The following is a 27,925-nucleotide window of genomic DNA, read 5'->3' on the forward strand; positions in this document are numbered from 1 at the left end:
ACCTCTTTAGTTCTACTACTAGATTCACAGCACTCTGGTAACTTGTAGAAAGATGAAATGTTATAACAACTCCAACTAGCTACATTTGAATTATGATGAAGCTGGTAAAGGCAAACGTTGACTTTTAGGTCAACCAAAAACTAAAATACTAAATCTGGAGGTGAAAATAAGTAAAAGGATTTTTCATTCCTAAAATATTGGTCCTGGGTAAAATATGAGCTGGGGAGAAAAATATTAAGCAAAGAGAAGAAGGAGAATGAGGAAAAATGACAAAAAACAAGTACTGACACACTTCTTATAGCCTTCTTGGGGGGTGTAACTGCTTGTTAATTGAGTGTTGAGTTTTTGGGGCATATTTACAAGTTCCTATTGCCACAGGAACGTCACCTTTTTAATAAGGCTCCCTAAGGGGTGGGCAATGGGTTTTGTGGTGGGTGTTCCACTGCAACACCCATTGATTGGGCAGCTACCCCTATTTACAAGGGTGACTTAAATAGGAGGCAGAGCCAAAATTATTAATTGGGAAAACCTGGTCTTACCGAGGCAAAAGGAGGAGAAATGCTTCATTTCTCCTCGTTGTTGCTGTTTCTATGTGTGCTGCATTGTGCAGCACACACAGAAACAACAAAACACCGTGGATGATTGTTTATGTGCAGGAAGGTGTCCCTTCCTGCACATAAACAATCATTAAAAAAATTACGATTTGCAACTTCTATGTGTGCTGCACAATGCAGCACACAAAGAAGTTACAATTCACCATTGTGGTTTGTTTATCACATAAACAATCATTCCCTCTATGGTACAAGGGTGCCTGCGTTGGCGCTAGGCAGCTGAGTTCAGCACCAGCTCTAGGGAAAAGGCAGGGATGCACAGTATTGTTGTAAAAATGCTGCATCGCCGCGTTTTCAGAATGGCAGATTGTTCTGTTAGCTATTTTGCCTTAGCACTGTGCTCCACCATTCTTTTGTAAATATGTGCCTCTGTGTCTTTGTGGAGGGTTGTAAGGTAAAAGCAACAAAGGGATTGTTAGACAAGGCATCTTTTGGCTTGTTTCCCCTGTCATTTTGCTTTCTGGCCTCCTGTGTTTAATGGTACGTTTGACTTCATTTTGCTGGTTTAGTGCCTCTAGACACATTCTCACTGCTATTCAGTGTTAAAGTGCAAGTGCTCCTACTGTAAATTGTATTGTATTTATAGATTGGTGTTTTCATGTTTGGCTTATTTAATTTACTGCTAAGTCCCTAGTATAGTGCACTGTGTGGGCCCAGGGCCTGGACACCAGATGCTGCTTGTGGGCCTGCAGCACTGATTGTGCCACACACACAAGCAGCCTTTCAAAGGTGTCTCAGACCTGGCACTTCATTGTCTGCATACAGTTCTTACTATCATGTCGGCCTGGCCAGGTATTATTAACCTTCCCTTTTCTTACATGTAAGGCACTCCTCAGGTAGGTCCACGGTTCCCTGCTTGGCAGGGTGCAGAGTATGTGAAAGGTGGGACATGTCCTGGTGTGTGTAACATTTCCTGATAGTAAAATACTGCCAATTTAGTTTTTCACTATTGAATGGCTATCTGTCCCATAGGCTAACATGGGAGTTACTTTGTCACATCTTACAAGTATAACTTGTCATTAGATAGAGAAATGGAGTTTAGGTCTTCCGAACTCAGAATTTTAATAACACATCTTTTTATGGAGATGGTTTTTAAATTGTGTGTTTGAAATTGGCCCTTTTAGAAAGTAGGCCTTTTCCTATTTAACCATTCTGTGTGCCTCTGCTGGTTTCTGTATTGAGTGTCTGGTTTTGGAGTGACAGGGGCTGGGGATGTAGACAGCCACAAGGGGGGTCGAGGTGTGTCCTGCCTTTCCTGGGTGACGCTTAGCTGAGCTGAATAGACCTGGGCTGCATTTGGAGTGGTAGGAGGAGTTTCACTTACGCCTGAACGGGCAGTGGCTCCTCTGCATGATGCTGTCTTCACCTCCTGTAGTGCACTAGAGAGGACAGAACTGGTTTGGGCTGGGCTCAGAGACCCTTGCCCCAAAAAAACAAAGACAAAATTGGATATAAGTATTGGACCTTAAACCCCATAGAATTAGAACTCGTTTGGATCAAGGAACCTGCCAAGAAGAAGAGCTGGAGAAGCTGAGAGGAAGAACCTTCACTTTGATGTGTGCTTTGCTGTGTTGGCCTGCAGTGGCTGCTTCTGTCTTGGGCAGAGAAAGCACTGAACTGAACTTTCTGCAACTTCTTTGTTTGAGTTTCCCCAGGGGCTTGAGGTAGAGCTTGCCACCTATTCAACAAGCCTCAGGAACATCAAAGACTTCAAGTTCATCTTCTATCAGCACTGGGAACTGTGTTCTTTGTGCTGCAACAGAATAAAAAGCAACCCAATGCTGTAAACGATGCAACAGCTGGCTCTATGCCTTAAGGCACCGCAGAGGGCACTGCAGACGGCACCGCCGCACTTCGCACTGCAACCCTGTTCTCACCGACGACGACGCCACCGAGCTGCTGCTTGCACCATGATGTGTGGGCACCGCACTTCATACTGCCTCGCTTCACACCGGCGCCCAGGTATCCTCAACAATACCGCTCCACGCCGACATGACGCCACTGCCTGCACCGTGGTTTGAGGGCTCCCCTGTAAATTACATGATGCACCGCAACGTTGGCCTACCGATGCTGGCACCATTGGCTCTAGTTCATCAGCCAACTACAGCGCTTCAGCAACAATGAGGCCGCTGCCTTCACTGTGACCTGCTAGCACCGCAATGAGCACTGCACCACTTTGCACCACAGCCCTGGTCTCACCAATGCTGCTGAATGACCATCACCAAGCCGCTGCCTGCACTGCGACCTCAGGGCACCGCACGCCACACTGCTGCACTTGGCACTGCAGCCCTGACACCCACCAATGCCAGCGCTCCTGACTTCAACCGCACGGAGTTCGATCTGCAACACGTGTGACTTCAAGGGCCCAACGATTCCTGCATGACTTCCAGAACCAACGCCTGCTGATGCCGGCTCTTCAAGGCCCATCACGAGGCCACCAATGCCCTGCATTCCTAAAGGTACTCTTTGTGGGTCTTCTCGACACCGTAGCTGGCCAGCGATGTTGCAGTCAGCCAGAACTGTGTGGATTTGTTGTTCACAACGCCGTGATATCCCCTGGATAGAGCTATCGACTTCAAGGAACTGTATTGTTAGTCTGTTTTTGCTTATTGATATTTCTAAGAACTGTATGGTGGATTTTTATTGTTTTTGGTCTTGTTTTACACACATAAAATATTTGATATTTTCTAAAACTGGCGTGATGTCCATTTGTAATGTTTTCACTGTATTACTGTAGGTTATGTGCAAATGTCATACAGGATCTGCGTGTTCGGACAGCATACACTGCAGGATTTGTGTCAGAATTATTCTGAAATGTTGGCCTTTTGAACCAGCTAGCTCACAGTGCCACTAGAATCTCCTCTTACCAAGGAGAGAATAGTTCTTGGCAACCATCAAACATGGCAACCCTGATCCCTCAGGACCGTAGAAACAATATAGTACTTTTCTCTCAGTCACTCGTGCTTACTTAGTCTGTCTTAGAGAGATGCACAGAATAAACAGGCTGGGCGTTTTCAATAAGTATTTATTGAACAGTTGTCATTCAGGTGTAAAATAGTGAGCTGCAACAACCGAGATATAGGATTAGAAGCACTATGAAAGTAAACGGATGGTAAAGCTCTACCATCTTGCAGTAATCATGAATACATACAAGTATATAAAATACATGATAATAAAAAGATGCGTATTCCTACGATGCCTCCCTAACTAGATTTACCTAAGAGTACCTAGCATGTGTGTAGGTGTTAAGCCAAGAATCCTTCTAGGATAAAGTCAACTCCATTACCTGAATTGAGAGACTGTGGGACCCCATCCTGGTCTCGAGTTGGACACCCAGCGAGGGATGTTAGACCACTGCGAGCTGGATTCTCTGCATGCAGGAATGTCAGCGTCTCTGGTCAGTGTGACGGCAGGGAAGTCATGGTCTCCTCTGTCTATCTTAGCAAGATGTGATGTATATATACCCAGTGGTCTCCCCAGGGGTCCTACCTAGCTGTATTACTGTGTCAGCCTAAGGATGGCGTCGGGCATGAAATGTATACATAGATAATATACAGGCGTGGTAGTCCTGCTATGCTTCCAAGAATCCTCATGCATAATGTAGGTAAAAGGTCAGTCCCTGTAAACCGTTATAAGTGTAATGTAGGGAAGAATATAGGTGAGGGGTTATGAAGTTACCTGGGCCTATATCAGGGTACCTATATTGAATATAAAACAAATGCTTTACACACTGCTTCTGAGATAAGCCCAACTGTTCGTGCCAAGCTACCAAGGGAGTGAGCAGGGGTTACTTTAGAAGTTTATCTCCCTTATCCTGACTAGGAAGAAGGGTCCCTATGTGGACAGAGTAACAACTAGAGACCCCCATTTCAAACGGGAATACATTTGGTTGCGGCTCGCCACTTCTGTATGTTTGATTTTGCTGGCATTACAACTTTGTGCACTACTCTGCTATCAATAGTGTCATAATATATGCGCTTTACCCTAAAAAATATACATTAAAATTGGATACACCCCATTTGCTTATTCACCTCCAGAAATGCCTTCATAAGCCAGCGCCAGAAATGTATGTATATTAGAATATATGTATGTATTGTTTGGAAAACGCAAACCTGATCAGCTAGTGATTCGAGTGGTAGCTGGATCAGTGTAAGTCACTCATGTGACCGGTCGAGAAGGGGTATCTAAAACGGGATGATGCACAACCCGCTTAATGTTTGTTGCATAACTTGTGATTAACTACTCCACAGCTAAACCCTTCGGGCCTGAGTCACAAAGGTAAACTTGCATTTTTGTGTAAGTTTACCATTTTTGTGTAATTTAAAACTACTAATTAATAATAGCATTACAACTGTGGAGGTCCAGCAGTCGGGGAGGAAAATTCTGCATGTACAACGATAGGCCTATCCTATCTCCACCCCGACTGCGGCAACTGCCTATGGTAAAGTACAAAGAAAATTAAAAAAATTATATAACTCAAAAATGAATATTAAGAATATGATAGGCTTATATTAGGGAGACACTATAGTCAGGACAGAGATCTCCATTTGATAAAGTAGAGGGAAAAATAAAAAGAAGACATTTTTAACTCGAAAACAATTTATTAAAAATATTTTCATATAATCGGCTCTTATCTGGAGATTAAGGTCAAGTAAAAATGGGAAGCAAGTAAACTTGCTAACTATGAGTACAGGGAAGGATGTGGCAAACTTTTGGCATGGAAGGCAAAAGTAGATCAAGCCAGAAATTCGATATAAGAAATAAAATGTCAAACTACCGGGAATAGAATCACTGAAGACGGGGAGATTGAACAGGCATTTGTTTCATTCTTTCAAGATCTCTACACAGAAGACACAAACCCGGAAAGGGATCGAATAGCAGCTTTTTTTCAAGATATCAGCCTCCCACTCTCAGTGATGAACTTAGAGAAGAATTATCCGCCCCATTTACAATAGAAGAAATGTATAGCGCAATAAAAAGCCTAAAGAAAGGCAAGGCTGCTGGACCTGATGCTCTTCCAAACTAAATTTACTCCCATTTGAAAGAAGAATTGGCTCCCATTTTGCTTGATCTCTTTAATTCGGCGTATATTTTAAAACAAGAACCTCCCCCATCCTGCGACCTAGCCACAATAATCATTTTGTTAAAGCCTAACAAAGATCCAAGGTTATGTAAATCGTATAGGCCGATCTCCCTTCTTAATAGTGATTATAAATTGTATACTCAGATAATCACTAAAAGGTTGGATCGGATGGTCGGCCTCTTGATTCACAATGATCAGAGGGGATTTATAAAGGGTAGGCAGTTACATGACTTAACCCATGAGCTGATAGTGTTGTTTGTCGATTTAGATGTCGGATATAGGTTTCCTGATTTATGTCCTTATATTTGCACAATTTGCATTGCCCATATTTAGGCACAGAAATCCTACCCTTATTTAGGCATTATCCATGCTAACCAAATACAGGCATGGCCACCTACATCCGTTCATCTACGTCACAATGAATTCTTGGAAAACCAGACTCTTAAGCTTTTAGGACTTCCCCTTGCTTGGATATTGATTTCTCCAAGAACTCATTTATTATGCATGAACATATATTCCTTAGGGGTTCATTCATGACGTTCTTCTGCCCGACTTTTACGTCAATACTGGCATTCCTAAACACCTTCAAAGTATAAATATACCTTCACTTACCATGGCAAACCACGGTTCGGCTGCCTACTTGCACAACGCGGCTCGCCACGGCAAGTTCGAAAGGAAGTCAAGTCCCCGCCTGAAACACTGACCAGACGCTGTCATCCTCCTCGCAGAGGATCCAGCTCCAGTGTTTCTGACTCCCCTTGTGGGGTGTTAGAGATCGAGACTCGGAAAGAGATTCCAACCTCACTCATTCTAAGATATGGAGCGGACTAGAACCTAGAGGGACTTTTGGCAAATCTTGGCAACTATAGCTAAACTAGACTATAGACAAACAGCACCTACTTCTTACCTTGTACTACACTTAGGTTAGGTACACTGGAGTAGAACTAGCTAGAAGCATCAGATGAGTATTAACATTTTAGCCTGTGTTATTTATGTATGTATTTTTATGAATATCTGTCATAGCTACAAACCATGCTATTGCAGTATTATTTTATCTTACTGCTAACGCTATACGTATTATACTTCGCATTCTGTCTTACGATTGTAGCAGTTCATATCTCTTGAACGAGAAATAAGACTGTTCAATAAACCCTTTTTATTGAAACGCCCATCTATCCATTTCTGTGTAACTCTGTAGAAACGAAGCATGCACGATTGACTGAATGAAACTGTTATCTATTGTTTCCACGATTCTGAGATTGTTCCGATTCTAAGGGAAACAAGGTTGTCATGTTTATGCGGTTGTCAGAAACTAATCCCTTCTCGTTTATTCGAGAAGTTTCTAGTGACCTCTGAGTTAGCTGGCACACACAAGTATTTAAGTTTAATGTACTCGATAGAGACATACTGACCTCAGTCCTTGTCAAAACTATAGTGTATATTATTCCAATGCGCAGAGCCTATCAGGGATATAGGAACTGCACTACATGGCGCCCAACGGTTTGATAAGGCACTAACTCAGTCATGCTTTTCTCAGAGAGCCCTACTCATAATGCTCCATAAGACGTCTGGAGTGGGTAGGGATAATATCTGCCATAGTTGAGTAGGCCAAAAATCCTACGTATTAGCTGTTTGGTTTGTTCAACGTTGAAGGATACAGTGTTCCAAAATATTGGGCACCTTATCTTTGTTCCCTTGAAACTTGCTCTGCAATTTTCATTAAACAATGTCCCTAAATGGGGATAATAACACCGGAACCGGTGGGGCTCTGCCCGACGATGTCACAGCAGCTTTTGATTATACAGGTTTTAATGAAACCGATGAAAATGCGAAAATCATCGCTCCAAATTTAAGGAGAGCCATCACTCTAAAACTTATAAAACATGGCCTAACACAAAGAAGTGGTAGAGCAGTTTTTGTGATAGAGGCACACGAATCTCACCAGACAGGGGTATTCTATTCATGGATAGTATTCCCAGAATCAAATCCAGTAACTAAAACGTTTCACTTCTACAAAGAAGATGAACCACCTCAGGAATATATTCCTTTCGAGGGTATTGAAATTCCACTCACATACCAGGAGCATGAGCTCTTGTTTAAAGGCGCCCTAAAACATTACAATCATGTTACCAGGCTCGGTCCTCTAGGTAGACCAGGAGCAACATGGCCGATTTTAGCCGGCTACAGATCTCATCTGGACATTGAAGAAATGTCAAATGAAGAATTACTTGCTCAACTCAAGGAGTTAATCAAAATATATAGACAATTGGTTCAATATGGCATGCAGACTTTCACAGTCCAACCAACAATAGCCATTCCAAGACAAACCTCTCACCAGGGGAATGCGCTAAAAATCACACCACAGACTTTATATGCAGTCATGGGTAAAATGCCCACAAAATGTGAACAAATTCCGTTCTGGATAGCTCAAAAAATTGCTCATATCGAAGCGGTATTTCCTAATACCAGCCCTTATGAGAAACATAGAATTCTAACAAACTGTTTACCAATGGGGATCACACCACATCTGGAAGACTGCACCACTTGGGGCACAGTCTTTACTGCTATCTACACTAAAACACATGGTGTTCCATCTATGGCGGTAATACCAGATGTCCTGAAACAAATTCAAAACGAATACGGGGCAGAGCCTGATCTGAATTTAGGTATGAAGTTACTGAAAAATTTCGACCAGATCTCAACAATAATATTATCTAATATTAAAGGAGAAGCAGCATCAGTGGCAATCCGCCAGAAATTAAGGGAATTTTACAGAACAACCACAAAAACTAGCCAGAATAATTGAAAAATCCTATGAAGAATTAGTCCGAGACAGTGTGGGAGGGAAACCAGATAAACCACAACTGTCTGAAAGTCCTGAAAAGGCCTTTACTAAAAGCAATCCTACCTCTTCTAAAAAGAAGTGGGAAAATAACAAACAACATTCAAAAGAGAAAGATTCTCAATCTCGAGGTAGGTCTCCTCAAAAGGAGCCCTCTGAAAGGAGGTATAACCTCAGAAATAGGGATAATTTGAGAAAACCTGACAGGTATCAACATACTGATACACGTTCCTCTCGTACCTTTCAGATATCGTCACAGACATCTGAAAGAAGTTCAGAAAAACAAACCAAAACCTCAATTCTCCAAGAAGAAAGTAGCAGGTCTGAACATCAGACATGCCGAGGATTCTGAGAACACAACTCAAGAACGGAGAATGGGCTCAGACAATGTTGGACAGCGCAGCAGAAGTATCAATAGCTCGCCAGAACCTGAAGGGACTTCTGGAGACAGTGTACCTGAAAGAAGACATTCGAGTTGAAACTGCAGACACCAGGGTTAGTTCTCCACAAAGGTTATATGAAATAACACTCCGGATGGAGGGAGACATACCAAGAAAAGTGAAAGCACTCTTTTGGGAGCGACTTTCAAAGGGTTTTGATATACTTCTAGCAGAACGGGACTGGCCACCAGAAGTTGTCAGAGAGTGCCCACATAGCGAAGACATCATTATGCCAGCCTTCTCTAACCATGTTCCAGTACATTTAAAATATACTTATGCCAGGAAATGGGCAGTGGGCCAAGCCCCAGTATTATACAAAAATCATGTAGCATTGGATGAGGACTCACCTCACCATAAGATCCAGTTAAAAAATCACTCAACCAACTGCACAAAGGCAGTATCCAATTAAGCAAGAAGCTAAAAAACAGGTTAGGGAGATCTTAGATCAACTTGAATACCAATGGGTGATTGAAACATGCACCTCATCAATGAACAATCCTTTGTTTCCTGTTTCCGAACCAGACAATAAATATTGTCTAGTTTTGGATTACAGACACCTAAACTCTTGTTGTAAAACATCTGCAGTGCAACATGCACATAGTACACCATTAATTAATAACATTGTGCGTAAAAAATATAAAACCACATTAGATATTTTTAACGGTTTCTTTTGTCAAAACATAGCACCTGAAAGTAGGTATTTGACAGCTTTCTCAATTCGGGACCCAGCTTCAATTCTGTTGTCTCCCACAGGGATTCAAGAATAGTTCAGGGTTATTCTCTTCAAGGGTAACAGAGTTACTATAAATTCATGATGACGAGGCATTATCATATGTTGATGATATCTATCTGACAGACGATGATCTGAACAGGCACTTGAACAGGGTGAATACCATTATGCTGGGCTTCACCTCTGAAGGTTATAAATTCAATTTAAAAATATCGAGAATTGCCCATCTCAACGTCCTTTTCCTAGGATATGAACTATCAAGTTAAGGCAAAAGCCTGTCAGCCAACTTTTTAGAAAAGTGTGCGCTGCTCCAACCTCCAAAAACAATGAAAAACTTACAGTCGATTCTAGGTTTCCTAAAGTTTGGAAGAACATACATTCTAAACTACGCAGAAAGGGTTAAACCTCTCTATGAATTAATCAAACCTGATTTTAAAATCACACATTGGACACAAGAACACACAGATATTCTGCGTTCACTTCAAGCTGACATGTTAGCAACAAAACACTTACAAACACGCATAAACGTACGCAACTTAGTGATCCAAATCATTCCAGGTCAATGCGGATTCACCTACTTAACTTTTAACGAATGTGAAAAAGTACCAATTGCATACAAATCACATTTGTATACGCAAGCAGAAATGAAATTTACATCGACAGAAAAAATTCTGACAGCAGTTCAAACCGCTGTAGCAAAAGTAAGAGCCCTAGCACAGGGGAAACGCATTATGGTCGTAACCCCTGTACCAGCCTTAGAGGCAGTTACAAAAGCGAGTATTCCGAATGCAAAAGCTTTACATCCAAGATGGATACAGTGGGTTAATTCTCTTGCTGCAACTGATGTTGAATATGTTTTTGATCCTTATTTACAAACACAAGCATTCCTGCAATACGAACACAAATGTCCTCTGCCCACTGAAATTCTCCCTCTTGACCAGTACGAATTTATAATTTATACTGACGGATCTGCACAATGGGGGTAAGCAAGCTTATGGTCCCGCATGTGCGATCGTTGAAGGTCGTATGCGCAATGGCAAATTCATACCAATGGTCACAAAAACGCAATCTCTAGGAGATTGTACAACTCAGCGAGCTGAACTACAAGCATTTAAAATGGCACTTGAAAATACGGATCGCAAATTCCCGTTACCCATAGTGTGCAATTATTTTTATTGTGTCCAATCATACAATGAATATTTACAGAATTGGCTTCAAAATGGTTTCAAAGATGCAAAAGGTGGCACGATCAAGCATAAAACGCTTTGGGAACAAGTAGTTCATTTGAGAAACAGACTACAAAACACTCACGTGATACATACGCCGAGTCATCAACATGATGGCGTTCACGTTGAAGGGAATTCATTGGCTGATGAAGCCACGAAAGGGGCTGTGCAAACGGCTTCCGTAGCTGCAATCACTCGTTCAAAAACAAAAATAGACAGTGAAATAATACTGGCTGTCAATGCTTCAAGCAAAGGCAGCAGTGCAGCGTTACCTAAAAGGTTTCCACTCAAATACTCATATATAATTGATGGAACAATGTTCCGTTTGCTCGAATCCCTGGAGTGGGGCATAGGGTAATACCAAACATGGAACGAAGAGCAGCTTTGATTTACGAAGCTCATCTGGAAGAGGGTCTGACACATCAGGGGATCTCTAAAACAATTTTAAAACTAAAAGAGATGTACTGGTGGCCAGGAATGAATACCCTGATTCACAATTTTATCAATAAATGGATAGACTGCAATAGAGATCACAGTACAGAACGCCACCAGGCACCTGTCTACGACGTAGCCAGCCCAGTATAGACACCAATGTTAGACCGCATTAGACTATCTACATGCAGCCATCCCTGTGGACGAATGCAGTCCCACAAACACTAAATCAAGGTTCCTTTGGATGTGGCCTCAGTGCTCGGATGACGCTCGAACTGTTATAAAAGATTTGCGTGTCTTTATCGGCACATATGCAATTGGCACACTACATTCTGGCCAGGGTCCTGCGTTTAGCTCTCGAGCTTACAAAGAAGCCATGGCCAGTTTGGGCGTAGCATTGCGGTATTTTTCTCCATTCCATCCTGAGGGAAATTCTGTTGTGGAAAGCAAAAACCGGGACATAAAGCAGTCTATAACAGCTAGGGTATTAGGTTTGGGTGAAGGTGGGTCGAACATCTTTATGGGTTCCAACGCTCATTAAACAATTTGCCAAGAAGTTCTCTAGTGGGTGTCACTCCATATGAAGTCCTATTTGGAACTAGAATGTTGATTCCGGACCTTGACATCAAAGACACAGTGGTGGAAAATAAAAAGTTTGATATCAAAGATCGTTTGGCTGTTTTACAGGACTTAAATGAACTAAGATCGAAACAAAGCAACGTGTTCCTGAAGCCAACCACAACTGGGGAAAAAACAACCGTCCCAGCAAGGCCTGTCTGGATCCCAAAGCTTGGTGATCTAGTCAGAGAAAAGATTGCGGACAAGAAGGAATATGGGCCTTCTTACAGACAACCAGTACCTGTCCTAGCAATCCACGGAGCAAGAACAGTACTACTGCCACCCCTTGCTGGTAAAATGGAGAAAAGATTTGTGTCCATCGACCTGATCAAATCACACTATGTGGCCGATGCTAAGGAGTAGGCCAAGTGGACTCCGACAATGTAGCAGGCGCACTCCGCTAGCTACAATCCAAGAGGTTCAAACTGAGAGACTCATCACCTTTGAAGATTCTACAGTGAGAAATGAAGGACTAAGCAACAAAGCTATGGAACTCGACCCTCTTGAGACCCAAATAACTGTTCGGCCTGATACACCTGTCTACAATGAAGTAACAAGTGATCGACTGGTTCCAGCAATTTCAACAAATCCTGATGCAATTCCAACCATTGACAGAACTGCCTCTGGCTATTTCATTAACTTTGATACATTTTCTGAGGATCCCAGTGAACCTGAAACGACGCCAGCACAAAGAACTTTCAAAGAACAAGCAACAGACTTTTTTCATCTCCTGCAAAAGACTTATCTGGTTTCACCATGAATTGAACTATGGATTGTTTTGGGAATATTCTTCTTTCTACTTTGGTTAGCTCTGGTTATAACTCTGGGTATGCTGATTAATGGATGATATATTCAAATGGACACAGCAAGTAAAAGAGTGAACTTACTTCTCCAGCCACACAAATCATCCCATTGTGAAGCAAGAGACTTGTCAGCAGTGAACATCACAGCCGTTCCTATACCAGATGGTATAGTTTGGGACAGAACTGAATATGAAATTTTTGGCCCGTCGGAACATTTGAAGATTCCACACTTATTTAAAATTTCATTAAGTGACTTTATTACCTCCAGTACCTTTTCTGATGATTGGTACTCCGAGACTGGTAATAACATGATGTCTGAGCTAGAAATGACTGCAGTATTCACAAATCATGAATATTTAGAGGGTTCATCAGACTATGAACAAATTTATTGTTATACCCACTATGGTCATCATTTCTTGCATAAAACTGCATCACCTAGAAATGTATTTATGTATAACCAATGGGAACATTGTCCTACACCTCCAGAGGGTAGCTCAAAAACTTTTGCAATGAAATGTCCATATTTTTCAGGGTTCAACTTATCAAATCCAGAATCGTTTTATTTGAAGAATATGAACCAGACAGGAATTAAAAATATGTTAACCAATACGAAACAGATTTATTCTGCAGCCTTTATTGCCCAACTGTCTAGACAGGGTTTCGACTTTTGGAAAGACAACATTGAGACAAAATCTGTCTGGGGTACAAAAGAATGGCAAGTGCAGGGGGTGGAAGCTTTGTTTAGAGCCTGTATCATCCCTGAGCAAATTATGTTTTTGAATGACACTGTCCAACAAACGTCTTGCCTTGGGTTAGCGAAGATCAAAGACATGAACACACCGACCATACCTATACCTGCAAGTAATAGCACTACACGGGGGGAGGTTGACGTACATAATATTTTGCATCACAACAGATCAGATCCAGAACGGAAAAAAGTGTTGCTCTGGCCCACAGACGCAACTGTCAAGATCAATTCCTGAACAAAACACAGGGTTTCACTATCAATAGGCCAGACCCCTGCTATGTTCAAAGACAGCATCCAGGGGTAGTAACAGCATACAGTGTAGAGAAACTCTGCCTTGATTGGCTGCAGAAAGCTACACTGCAGGATGTAAAACAATCAATCAATCAATCACTCAATCAATCACTGCATTTGTAAAGCGCGCTACATACCCGAGAGGGTCTCAGGGCGCTGGGGAGGGAGGGGTGCTACTGGTCGAAGAGCCAGGTCTTGAGGAGTCTTCTGAAGGCCAGCAGGTCCTGGGTCTGTCGTAGGATGGTGGGGAGAGTGTTCCAGGTCTTGGCGGCGAGGTAGGAGAAGGATCTGCCGCCGCCGGTGGTTTTTCGGATGCGGGGGACTGTGGCGAGGGCGAGGTTGGCTGAGCGGAGGCTTCGGGTGGGGGTGTGGAAGCTGAGTCAGTTGTTGAGGTAGGTGGGTCCAGTGTTGTGCAGTGCTTTGTGTGCGTGGATCAGGAGCTTGAAGGTGATCCTTTTGTTGACGGGGAGCCAGTACAGGCCTCTCAGGTGGAGTGTGATGTGGCTGCGGCGGGGGACATCGAGGATGAGTCGGGCCGAGGCGTTCTGGATGTGTTGGAGTCGTCTCAGGAGCTTGTTTGTAGTTCCTGAGTAGAGGGCGTTCCCGTAGTCGAGTCTGTTGGTGATGAGGGCCTGGGTAACGGTTTTTCTCGTGTCGAGGGGGATCCATTAGAAGATCCTGCGGAGCATACGCAGGGTGTTGAAGCAGGATGCGGAGACGGCGTTGACTTGCCTGGTCATGGAGAGAGTGGAGTCGAGGATGACCCCCAGGTTGCGTGCATGGTCCGTGGGTTCCGGGGCTGTGCCTAGTGACGTGGGCCACCAAGAGTCGTCCCAGGCTGATGGGGTTGGTCCGAGAATGAGGACCTCCATCTTGTCTGAGTTCAGCTTCAGTCTGCTGTCCTTCATCCAGTCGGCTACGGCCTTCATTCCTCTGTGGAGGTTAGCTTTGGCGGTGTGGGACAGCGTCGGGCTGAGGGAGGATCCCTGCGGGACGCCGCAGATGATCTTGTGGTTTTGGAGCGGAAGGGTGGGAGGCGGACGCTCTGGGTTCTGCCGGAGAGGAAGGATGTGGTCCAGGCCAGGGCCTTCTCTTGGATACCGGCGTCATGGAGGCGTGCTGATAGGGTGCGGTGGCAGACCGTGTCAAAGGCTGCTGATAGGTCCAGGAGGATGAGGGTGGCTGTTTTTCCTTTGTCCATAAGGGTCCGGATGTCGTCAGTGGCGGCGATGAGGGCGGTCTCGGTGCTGTGGTTGCTGCAACACTTATCTTTACTTAAAGAAGGCGCAGACCTTAGGGAATTCTTGCTAGAACCGAGAAAACCGCGTCAAAAACGTTTCATAGATTACCCAAGCAGAGACTGCAAAATTAATACGAGAAATTGATCGTATTAATTTAGAGACATCTTTCTCTGTAGTACACAATGGGTTAACGACTCTGTCGTCCAGGATATATTCATTGGACAGCATTGTGTCTTCTGCCACAGACATCATGGAACAAGACTTGGTCATGCTGCAACATGGTCAGTCTCAATTACGTTCTATAATGCTATTAGGCTGGACGCTCCAAAACTTGCGTTCAGGCTATGTGCCTTGGCGTTTAATCAACACTACGTCACTGTTTTCAGAATTCAATCTCACTGATAAACAGATCAAACTGGCGCGAAGGGGAGCAGACTATACAGTGCTGAGCATTGAAAAACTGGAAAAATTACCATTCACGGTGGCAGAAAAAACAGCTACTGAGTGGATCAAACATGGTAAAATTACTCTGCCTGTTACAACTTTCCATTTTCCATATTGCCTAAAACATATAGGAGCAGGCAAATATGAAAGGTTGGGTAAAGAATACATCAGGACATCTTGGGATTTACCTTACACACATAGGGGCAGATTTATAAGCCCCTTGCGCCTCATTTACGCCGCCGTTGCGTCACTTTTGTGACGCAGCGGCGGCGCAAATCCTGCGCCATGCTGCGGGGTATTTACAACGTGACGCATCTGGCAGATGCGTCACGTTGTAAAGCCCTGCGCCATATGTAGGCGTTCTGGAGCAGGGGGGGGGGGGCGTTCCGGCACAGGAACGCCTCCTAAAAGTGGCTGAGTGAAATCTACAAGATTTAATTCAGTCACTTTTAAGGCTATGCTGCGTCAAAACCCTGCGCCTGCATGAAGCAGGCGTAAGGATTGAAGTAGCATGTAAGGGATAGGGCACCCCCGAGCCTTGCTGGAGCTGCGTCGCGCTTGCGACGCAACTCCAGCAATATGCCGCCTTTCCGACATGAAATGTGTCACGCATCTGCCCATCCGAGTGCCACGGTGCACCGCATTGTAAATGCGGCGCATCAATGGTGGCGCACGGGTGGGCAGATGCGTCGCAGCTCTTCTGGAGCATCTCTGCTGATTAGCAGAGATGCGCCAGACGTCATAAATCTGCCCCATAGATGTTGGAGTGGGGGAGTGAAGTGTTTCTTAGCGGTACGAACTGTGAAAAAGCACTAAGCGGTTCTCTCCTTTGTCAGGGTATTAATTTACACGGGCCTGCGATGGTTCCACTACGAACTTATCCTGTCACCTGCAAGGTTCACCAGGTGCAGTGATTACTCCAATTTTTGGACTTCTTTCAAATGGAAGTTACCTCATGTTGAATGATCTCAGCTGCTGTGGCATGTTGCCAGGTATCCCATATCTAGTAACGGTTACATCCAAGGTCACTTGCTGTATGTAAGACTTATTTCCACAAATACAGACAGTCAGGAATTCGCCTCTATGGCCTTCACTGAACATCTCTTCTATACAAATTGATACTCTGAGCAGAATGAAAGCCATTCTTTTGCAACAAACTGTGCCCCTGACCTCAGCCAAAGAAACCTATGACCTACAAGTCGCAAGGACGTCTGCCGGGATACAAGCCCTTTTGAATACAAACTGCCCTGTACATTTTTTCAGAAATCTTGGAACGTATCTTAAACATGTCTGATACGAGCGGTATTGTACATGTATTTAAGACCATGTGTTCGGGACTGTTAGCACCTTTTCAAGCAGTCCTCGGAATAATTCCCAACTTCGTGCACGCTGTGTTTGGCGGACTGCCACTACTTTTTGGACTCATTGCAGGGATCCTATTTTTGCTCCTACTGCTCCGATATGGCAAGCCAAATCACCAGCATCACTCCAAGCACCATAGAGAGAGCTCTAATGGAGATGAAGTGTCAGGAGCGCATCGTCCAAATTTTAGGTCTACCTCGTCTACGAGAATTAAATACCACATGGTTTCTGTCATTCAGACCAATCTGTCAAAATTGCATCATACCTGTCCTACGCTGCCTGATTTGCGGTGAAGAATGCGTGCTAGACATCTGTCTAACACTCCCATCAGTCATGCCTACGGATATCTATACTCTGCTGGACCCAGTAACGGCCTATGCTGTGTGTTGTCCCCAGCGGCTACCAATCCTGATGACGGCATTCATTGAGATCTCACAGACGCAAATTGCTACTGCTGAGGTACGAGAGGAAACAACAGGCACGCAGGTAACATCCGATACGAACATTGCTGATGCAACCAATGCTGACGGCGATGCTTCTCATCTATGTGTGGTTAGTCTTCTAAACGAGGTAATCCAACTTTCACCTACAACGGTAGACGACTTTTTGTCTACAGGGTTAGAAGATTTCATGTTTTCTCCATCCCCATACACTGCCTTTTGATTCAGCAAACAGTGTACCAGGAAGACTCTGAATTTGGCCTTCATTTTTCAAAACAAAGACTAAACTTGGAACTTTTTCCTATGATTAATTATTTTTTTCCAAATTTGAATTTTTCTTTTTATGGCACAGTAATCTGCTTATAGAAGAACTATTCATAGAGAACATAATTCTTTGATACACTTTCAGAGACAATATGTCACCTTGTCAATACTAATTGATTTATGTAACTCGACATGAAATGGTTTCGGTCTTTTTTCTTCTGTGTTTACGAGCCATTTCATAATGTGTATATATTTGTATGTTCATTCATTTGGCATTCAATGTAAATGTATGCTTAGAATGAAACATTGCTTTAATATGTACAGCACCAATGCATTTTTATGCATGGCAACAGTTTTTATGCATTTTACAATGTATTTTTAGACATGTTCTTAGCCATCCATATGTAGCTATATTTTAGATATGTTTAGCATGTTTAAAATTTAGCAATGAGGGTCATACGAAAGTGGAGTGGGTGTTGTGTGTCGATTTAGATACCGTATATAGGTTTCCCGATTTATGTTCTTATATACGCACAATTCGCATTGCCCATTTTTAGGCATAGAAATCCTACCCTTATTTAGGCATTATAAATGCTGACCAAATACAGGCATGGCCACCTACATCCATTCATCTACGTCACAATGAGTTAGTGGAAAACCAGACTCTTAAGCCTTTAGGACTTCCCCTTGCTTGGATATTGATTTCTCCAAGAAGTCATTTATTATGCATGAACATCTATTCCTTAGGGGTTCATTCATGACGTTCTTCTGCTCAACTTTTACGTCAATACTGGCATTCCTAAACACCTTCAAGGTATAAATATATCTTCAGTTACCATGGCAAACCACGGTTCAGCTGCCTACTTGCACGACGCGGCTCGCCACGGCAAGTTCGGAAGGAAGCCAAGTCCCCACCTGATGCACTGACCAGATGCTGTCATCCTCCCCGCAGAGAATCCAGCTCAATTGTTTCTGACTCCCCTTGCGGGGTGTTAGAGATCGAGACTCAGAAAGAGATTCCAACCTCACTCATTCTAAAGGTATGGAGCGGACTAGAACCTAGAGGGACTTTTGGCAAATCTTGGCAACTATAGCTAAACTAGACTATAGACAAACAGCAACTACTTCTTACCTCATACTACACTTAGGTTAGGTACACTGGGGTAGAACTAGCTAGAAGCATCAGATGAGTATTAACATTTTAGCCTGTGTTATTTATGTATGTATTTTATGAATATATGTCATAGCTACAAACCATGCTATTGCAGTATTATTTTATTTTACTGCTAACACTGTACGTATTATACTTCGCATTCTGTCTTACGATTGTAGCAGTTCATATCACTTGCACGAGAAATAAGACTGTTCAATAAACCCTTTTTATTGAAACGCCCGTCTATCGATTTCTGTGTAGCTCTGTAAAAATGAAGCATGCACAATTGACTAAGTGAAACTGTTATCTATTGTTTCCACGATTCTGAGATTGTTCCGATTCTAAGGGTAACAAAGTTGTCATGATTATGCGGCTGTCAGAAACGAATCCCTTCTTGTTTATTCGAGAAGTTTCTAGTGACCTCTGAGTTAGCTGGCACACACAAGTAATTAAGTTTGATGTACTCGATAGAGACATACTGACCTCAGTCCTATGTCAAAACGATGGTGTATATTATTCCAATGCGCAGAGCCTATCAGGGATATAGGATCTACACTACAATAGGTGCAATTGATTTAGCAATGTAATGTGGCAGTCCCCTAACGGTGATGACATGCGACGCAGCTAAGGCGTTTGATAGGGTTAGTTGGCCTTTCCTTCAAGAGTTAATTCAGCGGTTTAATCTAGGTCAAAATGTTGTTTCTGCAGTTAAGACACTATACAAAAACCCATCAGCCCGAGTCTTAGTAAATGGCATACTATCTAAGCAGGTTATAATAGGTAGAGGTACCAGGCAGGGGTGCCCCCATTCCCTCCTATTGTTTAACCTGTATATAGAGCCACTCGCCATTAAACTAAGGGCATGTAAGAAGATCATACCATTCTCCTGTAATGGGTGGGCTAAGAAAATTGGTCTTTATGCAGATGACCTGATGATATTTACTGGCCACTTCCAAGAATCAATAGCAGCTATTTGGGAAACCTTGGAGAGTTTTGGAGAATTATCTGGATATGCTGTTAACCCAGCCAAGACAGAGATTATGCAATGGGACACAACTTACAGGAGTGATCTAGTTTGACATAGCATCAGGTATCTAGGGATTGAGGTAGTTCAGAAACTCGATTTATTAGCAAAAATAAATTTTGATAAAGTTACTTCTAAGGTCAGGAAACAACTACAACAGTGGGAATCGTTTCCTCCATCTTTTTTAGGCAAATCCAATCTCCTCAAAATGGCAATTGTACCTAAATATACCTTTTTATTTGACTCTATTCCATTAGAGTTTAAGAATGATTGGATAAAGAAAGTGCAAGGCCTCTTTTCTAGTTTTATATGGGGCAAGAAAAGACCCAGAATAGCCTGGCGAAAGTTCAGGGAAAAAAAGGAAAATGGTGGAGTAGCTAGCCCAGATCTCCTTCCATACCAGAGAGCATTCCATTTAAAAAATTTCAGGCAACTATTAAGAGACACCACTGACTTTTCACCACTTTTCCAAGCTCTTACTTTCAGCCCTCCGGATCAATCTAGTTTTTTTCTTTTTAAATTTGGAGATCCGAATTTTTTTTAAAAGGTGAGACTGAAAATGCTTCAAGCAGCATGTAAAGTATGGATTCAAACGAGGGGGATATTGCAAATCCTGTATTACAGCAAGTACGCCCCAATATGGAAATCACCTGGAACACTAGTTTGCTTACAAGATTCCCTTGCGGTTCCAATTAAAGAAAAGGGAATTGACAGATGGGGCCAATTGTTTGAGGGTTCGGAACACATTTCTTGGCAGAAAATACAGGACATTACAGAAGGTTCTGTCTCCAGATTTAAATATTACGAGCTAACTAAGCGGGGTCAAAGTGTTGAGAAAATCCAGAAAGGGAAACTATTTTTTTGAGTCAAAATTAGCTTTGTCGCCATCGGGTCGAAAGGAGATTTCAACATAGTACTGGATGTTGATACAGTCTCACGAACATCCACAGCCTTGGTTTAAAGCAACTTGGAGGAAGGAGCTGCCAAACTACGATCTTGACATATTATGGCAAGTATCTCTATCTTTTTTATGGCACAGTGTTAAGACTGCACCTCTAAGAAAAAACGACTTATTTACCGTCCACAAGGCATATTGGACTCCACGAAGGCTCTCCAAAATGGGTTTACAAGTCGTGAAGAAGTGCCTAAAGTGCGGTAAAATAAATGCAGACGAAGTACACATGTTTTGGCGGTGTCCTTCCATCCAACTCTTCTGGGAAAATGTAGGTGCAATAATTTCGAGTATTGTGGGGCATGAAATTAAGGTGAGTCTTGCGTTGGTCATTTTTGGAGTAATTCCAGAGGAAGAGTCTATAATTAATATAACTAAACAAATATAAAACTCTTATTTTTTTGTTAATTTTATTGGCGCGCAGAGAACTGTGCATTAAATGGATTTGACCTGTTTCTCCTTTAGAAGGCGAATGGATTATTCCATACATAGAACTGCAAAATTAGACAGGGCAACATATAACACGAAAAAAACAAAATTTTGGAATTTATGGGATAATTGGTGCAGCAATATAATTCCTTAAGAGGAATCTCTATTAGTAATCTTTTTCTTAATTCTTTTCGTGTTTTGTAATTTTTCTTTTTCCTCTTTTATATTATTTTTTTCATCTTTTTACTCTTTAAACTGTGTATTATTTAGTCCTATGATGAAGTAGCAGCAACACAGGCTGTCAGGGAATTTCCAAGATGGATTGGTAGCCCTGGAGAGGTAAATCTGTCTATACCTGTGGTAATGGAGAAAAAGGTAAAGCGGCTAAGCAAACAGAGGTTCCGAGATGTCATTCATCCCCTCTGTAAAGGAGAGTTCGGTCCCCTCATATATTGTGTGCCCGAAAGCAGCTGAAAAGCCAAGCATAATCTCCAATCCTTAACCCCTTCCATGCTCATGACGGAACGATTCCGTCATGAGCATCGGCTGAGCTGTGCTCATGACGGAACCGTTCCGTCATGGCCCCGCCCGCGCTCGAACCCTTCAGCACCGACGGGGAATCCGCGCAGCGCTGAAGGGGTTAACTGCTTATGACAAATGAGGACATAAAATATATATATATATATATTTTCATGTTAAATATTTCTCTAAATAAATTTTGGATATATATATATATATATATATATATATGAAACACAACTTCTCTCTAGCTTCACCCCGAGTCCCAGGGTTCGTCGCAGCAAAGGAAAGCACGGCACCACAGAGAATTCACCGTTAGTATTTATTCAGCATAAATCTTCAAGAACACGCACAAAAGGACGGTCGACGCGATTCGGCACTCAGCCTTCAACTGGACCATAGAGTCCTGTTGTCCAGAGTGTCTTTTTAAAGCAACATTTTCAAATTAATAGTAGAAACTGAAAACATACTGGACATACATCGCATCGTCGATCAAAATATGTTATTTACAAGTAAATAAGAATTTAGATCAGTTGTGAATCACAATAATTCATCCACCACGGTATTTGTTTGTTAATACGGATAAAGTTTTAGAAAATTATTGCAATTGATCTCAGGCAGTTGGGAATTGTAAATGAATCGCAATCAAGGTAAAGTACCATAAGCCTGTCAGAGAATTGAGATTAGGCAATCCTAGATAATATAGTCTAAGGTGATTATTTACATAAAGTATGTAATATCAATGGACAAAGTGCGTATTTTTGTCAAAATTCATAACGTTCCCAACCTAGAATCATCTAAAAAAATTCAAAATATTACAAGGTGAATTTCATATGTCTATATCAATAACAATCAAGGAGTAGGTGGTTAAGGAGAGATGCAGTAATGTATATATATATACATTAGCTACTGGCGGTCGCCAGTAGATAGTTATAGTTAGGACCGTCTTTCCATAGGAAATCTGAAAATTCTATTTTGAATAACTTTGGCGCCGGTTGACGAATCCTCGCGAAATTTTAAAAACTAATGGGGCGCTCCGCTCAGCTCCTACCCTGAAAGTCTCTGGGTGATTTGTCAAGCGGGGGCTGAGAAAAAAGGGGGGCCCAAAACGCATTTTCCCCATGCATTTTCCCATAGGACCTTTAGTCGAAGGTACAGCCCGAGCGGCTGAACAGAATTACTTGAAATTTGGCAGAGAGGTAGTCCTCAGGTCAGGAAAGTGCCTTTTGCATATATGGAGTCAATCTGTTCAGTAGTTAAAGAGAAAATTGCATTTAAAAGCACATACATATCTATAGCCGCGCACCGTGCGCGCACCCTAACGTGCGCAAGCGTAATTCTGATTGGTGGTTACATGTCAGTCAACATTCGAATCGGTCAAAATCAGGAAGTGTCGGCCGCCATTTTGTTTGTTGTGGGTGTGAGAGTGAAAAAGAGACATGGCGAACGTGAAAAGGGGGCAGGGTAGAGAGTTCCTGACCCCCTAGCCTTTGTCAGGGGGTCCCGAAAGGACCCCGAAGGGTGAAAAAACATTTTTTTTTTTTAAATCGCGGGGTGCGCGTGAAAAACCGTAAAAATAAAAAAATTTGCATTTAAAAAACCGTACAAATTCACTTAAAAAACCATAGGTTTCCGGCACGTTATAGTTAGGAATTAGCATTTAAAAAACCTTGCAAATTCACTTAAAAAACCATAGGTTTCACACATGTTATAGTTAGGTGGACATTTCACTCGTAAAAAAACAATGAAATTCCACCGTTATAGTTAGTTCATATAACTATAACTCGCGCGACCGCCACTCTATCACAAGGATGATGTCATCAGTGATGTCATGAGTGATGCCACTGACCATGTCATGAGTGATGAAATATGTGATGTCATGAGCACTGGATTGCGGGCGCGCGAGTTATAGTTATCTGAACTAACTATAACGGTGGAATTTCATTGTTTTTTTACGAGTGAAATTTCCACCTAACTATAACATGTGTAAAACCTATGGTTTTTTAAGTGAATATATATATATATAAGACTCAAACAAGATCCGCCCAGATATACTGCACTACAGGACCACGGACCCTGGCCCTTATCAAGGTGGCCTCATCCGTTGCATTAGTTTGCACCTGCTCGCATCGAGCGTATCATCACCTATGAGGACCTGAAGTACCTTTCTCTCCACCGTTCATAAACCTACTAATGCCCTGAAGAAGTTAATTGTTTAATGAGCGAAACACATTGGCTGGAACCTTGTAGTTTCGGATGACATTGAAAATAAAGGATTTATTTGATTCAACTAAACAAAGTCAAGACAATTTATTGAGAATATCACCTTGGTAGTGCACCACTACATCTCTGGTATAATAGTACCCTATCTGCCTGGCATCTGGCACCCAACAACTGCAGGTGCAGGAGTTGTATGTGCACACTGACTCGAACTATCTTTTGTTAAAATATAAGGGGAATACAGCAGGGATATTGCGGCTACTATGGTCCGCTGTTGCTTGCATTCCTCCATTTCAAATGTATATATGTTTTTATTATAAATGTACACCAAACGAAACAATGCTACAGCACTATGACCTTATTTGAATTAAAATATATAATGACATTAAATTAAAAGTATTTTTTCTTAAGTTTTAAATAATAAATTCCCCATCAAGAAAAAGTATTTTTAAAATGCTTTATAACTATTAAATGTGATGTATCAATTAATTATACACAATTTAATTATCATTAAAAATGTTACTTTTTTTTAATCAAGAATTGTTGTTGAAGTATATTAAAATGAAATAGTAAGTATAAATACTATTTTTATATATTTGTTAACATTATATTTATTTATATTTTTAACTATGTAAAATATTTTTATTCAGTTCAACATTACTTTACATTTACATTTTATGAATATCCAGGGTATAGTAAAATTACTCAAAAGTGTAAGTTACTTTTGTGAATTGCACTTAGTTTTCAGACCGCAATAGTGATAATATCAAAAAAGCTTTTGCAATAGAAATGATGATCGTCTTCATGGAAGTCATGCAATAGCAACCATAGGCGACGGCGACACTTAGGATCGAGGGCCCAATAGAATGAATGACTCCCAAACTTAATTCAGTATGAATTTGTATGTCATAAATATCAACTATAAATAGGTTTTAGGAATCCTGTCATTATGTCAGACTACCAATTACAAAAATGCAAATATTTAATCACAGAATAAATAAAAACAATTTGTATAAATCTGTTTAATTCCCCCAAACAGAAGCTTGTGTATTCAAGAGCAACTCTGTCGTCTCAAAATGTTTGATTTCAATTTTCATAAAATTAATGGTTGGGCCCAAATGTTCACTTGCCATTTTGACCAAACACTTGCCTTTGTTACGCATGGGCAGATTCTGCCTTTCTTGTCCCTTTAGCATCAATTATACACTAAATACCAATAAAATAGCAAGGATTTTGACCTTAATCATGTCATTGATGTCCACATTTATGCTAACAATAGGTATGATAAGCCAAGGGCTATTATTGCAGAGTAAGCCAAATCTTTGTGATAAATGCCTACACTATGGCATGGATGAGCCATTGTTATGTTGAGATTTCTGCATGCCACCAACAATGGCCAAAACATCACTGATGGAGCACCCGTAAATCAGAGGTGGTCGCGGTGTCTTCAAGAATGCTCACAAATATATCACTGATGGGCTTCATTGAGTACTGTGAGCCCTCACACCCCCATTCCAACAGCACACCACAAATTCACACGCCCACTCAATCACCCATAGCTGGGTGACTGCAGGATTTCAGCAACTTTTCTACAGTGACTCAGTGGTGTACCTAAAATTGTTCAGTGTGGTTCCTGCAATGCTCATCTATGCCTGCAGAGGCTCTGCTGCTCGCCATCAGTAGCTCAGTTGATCGACTGCAAGGCCCACATGAACTTGTGACATTGAATTTCTGTAGGTCAAGTGGGTGAGAGCAGAATATATTTGTTGCTAGTACACTAGGTCAGTGTTGTCCCTGCAGTAGCTGTGCTTGGCTGCTGCAGGTATCAATCAATCAGGGTTTTGTACAGCGCGACTGCTCACTCGTCAGGGTCTCAAAGTACAACACTGTGTGGCATATTTACTACAAAGTGACGGAGCATGGCGTTAGCCTCCTTGGCTCAACGCCACGCTCCGCCACTTTAGTGCTGCACCATATTTACAACAATATGGTGCAGCCTTGTGATTCCCCCTACACTTGCACTAAATTTAGCAGCCTAGCGCCAACCCAGGCGCCCTTGCACCATAGTGCGAGGGTGTCTGTGTTGAGGGAATGATTATTTATGTGCAGGAAGGTTTCTCTTCCTGTACATAAACAATGTTTAAATGGTGTTTTGTAACTTCTATGTGTGTTGCTTAATACAACATACATAGAAGTTGTCAAGCGTCATTCTTATTAACTGATTGTTTATGTGCAGGAAGGGACACCTTCCGGCACATAAACAATCAATGACGTTTTGCTGTTTTCATGTGTGCTGCACAACGCATCGCACATGGAAACAGAACAATTTTGGAGAAATTAAATATTTCTCCTTGTTGCTCCAGGTTAAGACCAGGTTTTCCCTGGTCTTAATTTAGGCGCCGCCTTTTATTTATGCCACCCTTATAAATAGGGGCAGCATCAAAATCAATGGGTGTTGCGGTGGAACGCCCACAGCGACACCCATTCCCCATCCCTTTCTCGCTAAATATTGCGTGATAGGGGGCCTTATTTACAAGACAGCAGTAAGCCACGTTAAGTGGCTTAACCATGCCTTGTAAATAAGGCGAAGCTCCTATCTCTCTCAGAACATCCTGAAAAGTGATGTTGTGGGGGGGATAGGGGCTTGTAAATATGCCCCTACGTGTCTGGAGTGACTACATTAACTCAGTTGGCTGCCACTGGAACTCAGTGGAGTGCCAGCATGACCTCTACTGGCATCTGAGAGAGCGGATTGAAGTGCCTACATGAGCTTATTGGAGAGCCAGCTGAGCCGTGGGTGTTTGCATAAACTCACCTTGCGCTGCAGAGAGCTGATTTGGGTTGGTGCATGAGCTCAGTGAAGTGAATGCGTGCGCTGATTTGGGGTAACAAAGGTATCCTGAAAAAAATGAATGAATGAGCAGCATAAAACACCAAGAAGGTGTTAGTGATGAAAAGGTATGCACAGTTCAACATAGATTGGGCAGGTGTACATCAGTTGAATAACACCATAAAACCGTATTCCAGAATATACCTCACACAAATGGCCACAATCACATTGGAGGCCTCTGCATTACATACTAAAATATCATCAAGTTTACACAGATGAAAAAGCAGTTTTAAAATCACTAAAGATCACTAAAGGTCATATTAACAAGTATGGGTTTAAAAAAAACTACCTTTGGGGGCGTGGCTTGCACGCCACGGCGATATGGCGGTCAGCGCTTGTGCTCTGTGCTGAGCAGGAGCCGACGGAGGTGTTGCTGCCGATTCGAGCTGCCCCGGTCACTTCAGATGTCGACCTCATGGATATGAACAGGCCACGTGTGTTTTGGAGGAGGTTTCCTGATTGCTGAGGCTGCCGGCGACCTTATTTTGGAATCCTTTGACGGCGCTCGGTGTTTTCGCGAGCGGCCGCCATTTTGTTTTTTCACGAGCGGAAAGGTTTTTCTCCTCAGCTCGACGCCGACACTGCTACAGAAGTGCCAGGAATGAGGATAGGCAAGAACTGGTGACGTTTCTCATATTTCCTCAGCTTATATTGATTTTTATTTCTGCCTGCTGCCTTGCTGCCTATTTTGATAATATTTGTTGGTTTCCTGCTGATATTTCTCTCGTCAGAAGCACCGCCAATGCCCTTTTGTGGGGCCTCTTTGATTATTGTTTCCCTGCTTCTGGGTTATTTTTGTCTGTTGGAAGGAGCCCTTTTGATACCTGCAGGGTGTGATATTTTCGTGAGGTGGTTCCCTTTCCTGTCCCTGGAAGCCGCCTTTATTATTTTCCTGTTCTCTTGCTGAGAGCCCGCTCTCCATTTTTTCTCGTTTCCTTATGATATATTGAGTTTTTCTACTTCATCTGGCATTCTCTTTTCGTAATCTGTCTGGAGTGGTGTATTTTGCTCCTGCTGAGGTGGTGTGCTCTATGGCTGCGAATATGGGCCCATCTCCAAATGCTAAAGACGCAAAGGAATCTAAAGCGTCTCTTAAAAGGTCCAAACAGATATCTCCCACACCTGAATCTCCGCAAAAGGACCCCAGTTCCACTCTTGAGACT

General features: G+C 42.3%; 1 protein-coding gene across 1 annotated transcript in view; it reads left to right on the forward strand.

Annotated features, from left to right (window-relative positions):
* The window catches only part of LOC146808565 (vomeronasal type-2 receptor 26-like), a 149,011-nt gene that overhangs the window by 97,307 nt on the left and 23,779 nt on the right, over positions 1–27,925 (forward strand). The window contains exon 5 of the mRNA XM_085624013.1: positions 21,404–21,508. Within this exon, the coding sequence (XP_085480139.1) occupies positions 21,404–21,508 (105 nt within the window). The remainder of the gene's footprint in view (positions 1–21,403; positions 21,509–27,925) is intronic.

The sequence above is a fragment of the Triturus cristatus genome, chromosome 8, assembly GCF_964204655.1.
Source record: "Triturus cristatus chromosome 8, aTriCri1.1, whole genome shotgun sequence".
NCBI lineage: Eukaryota > Metazoa > Chordata > Amphibia > Caudata > Salamandridae > Triturus > Triturus cristatus.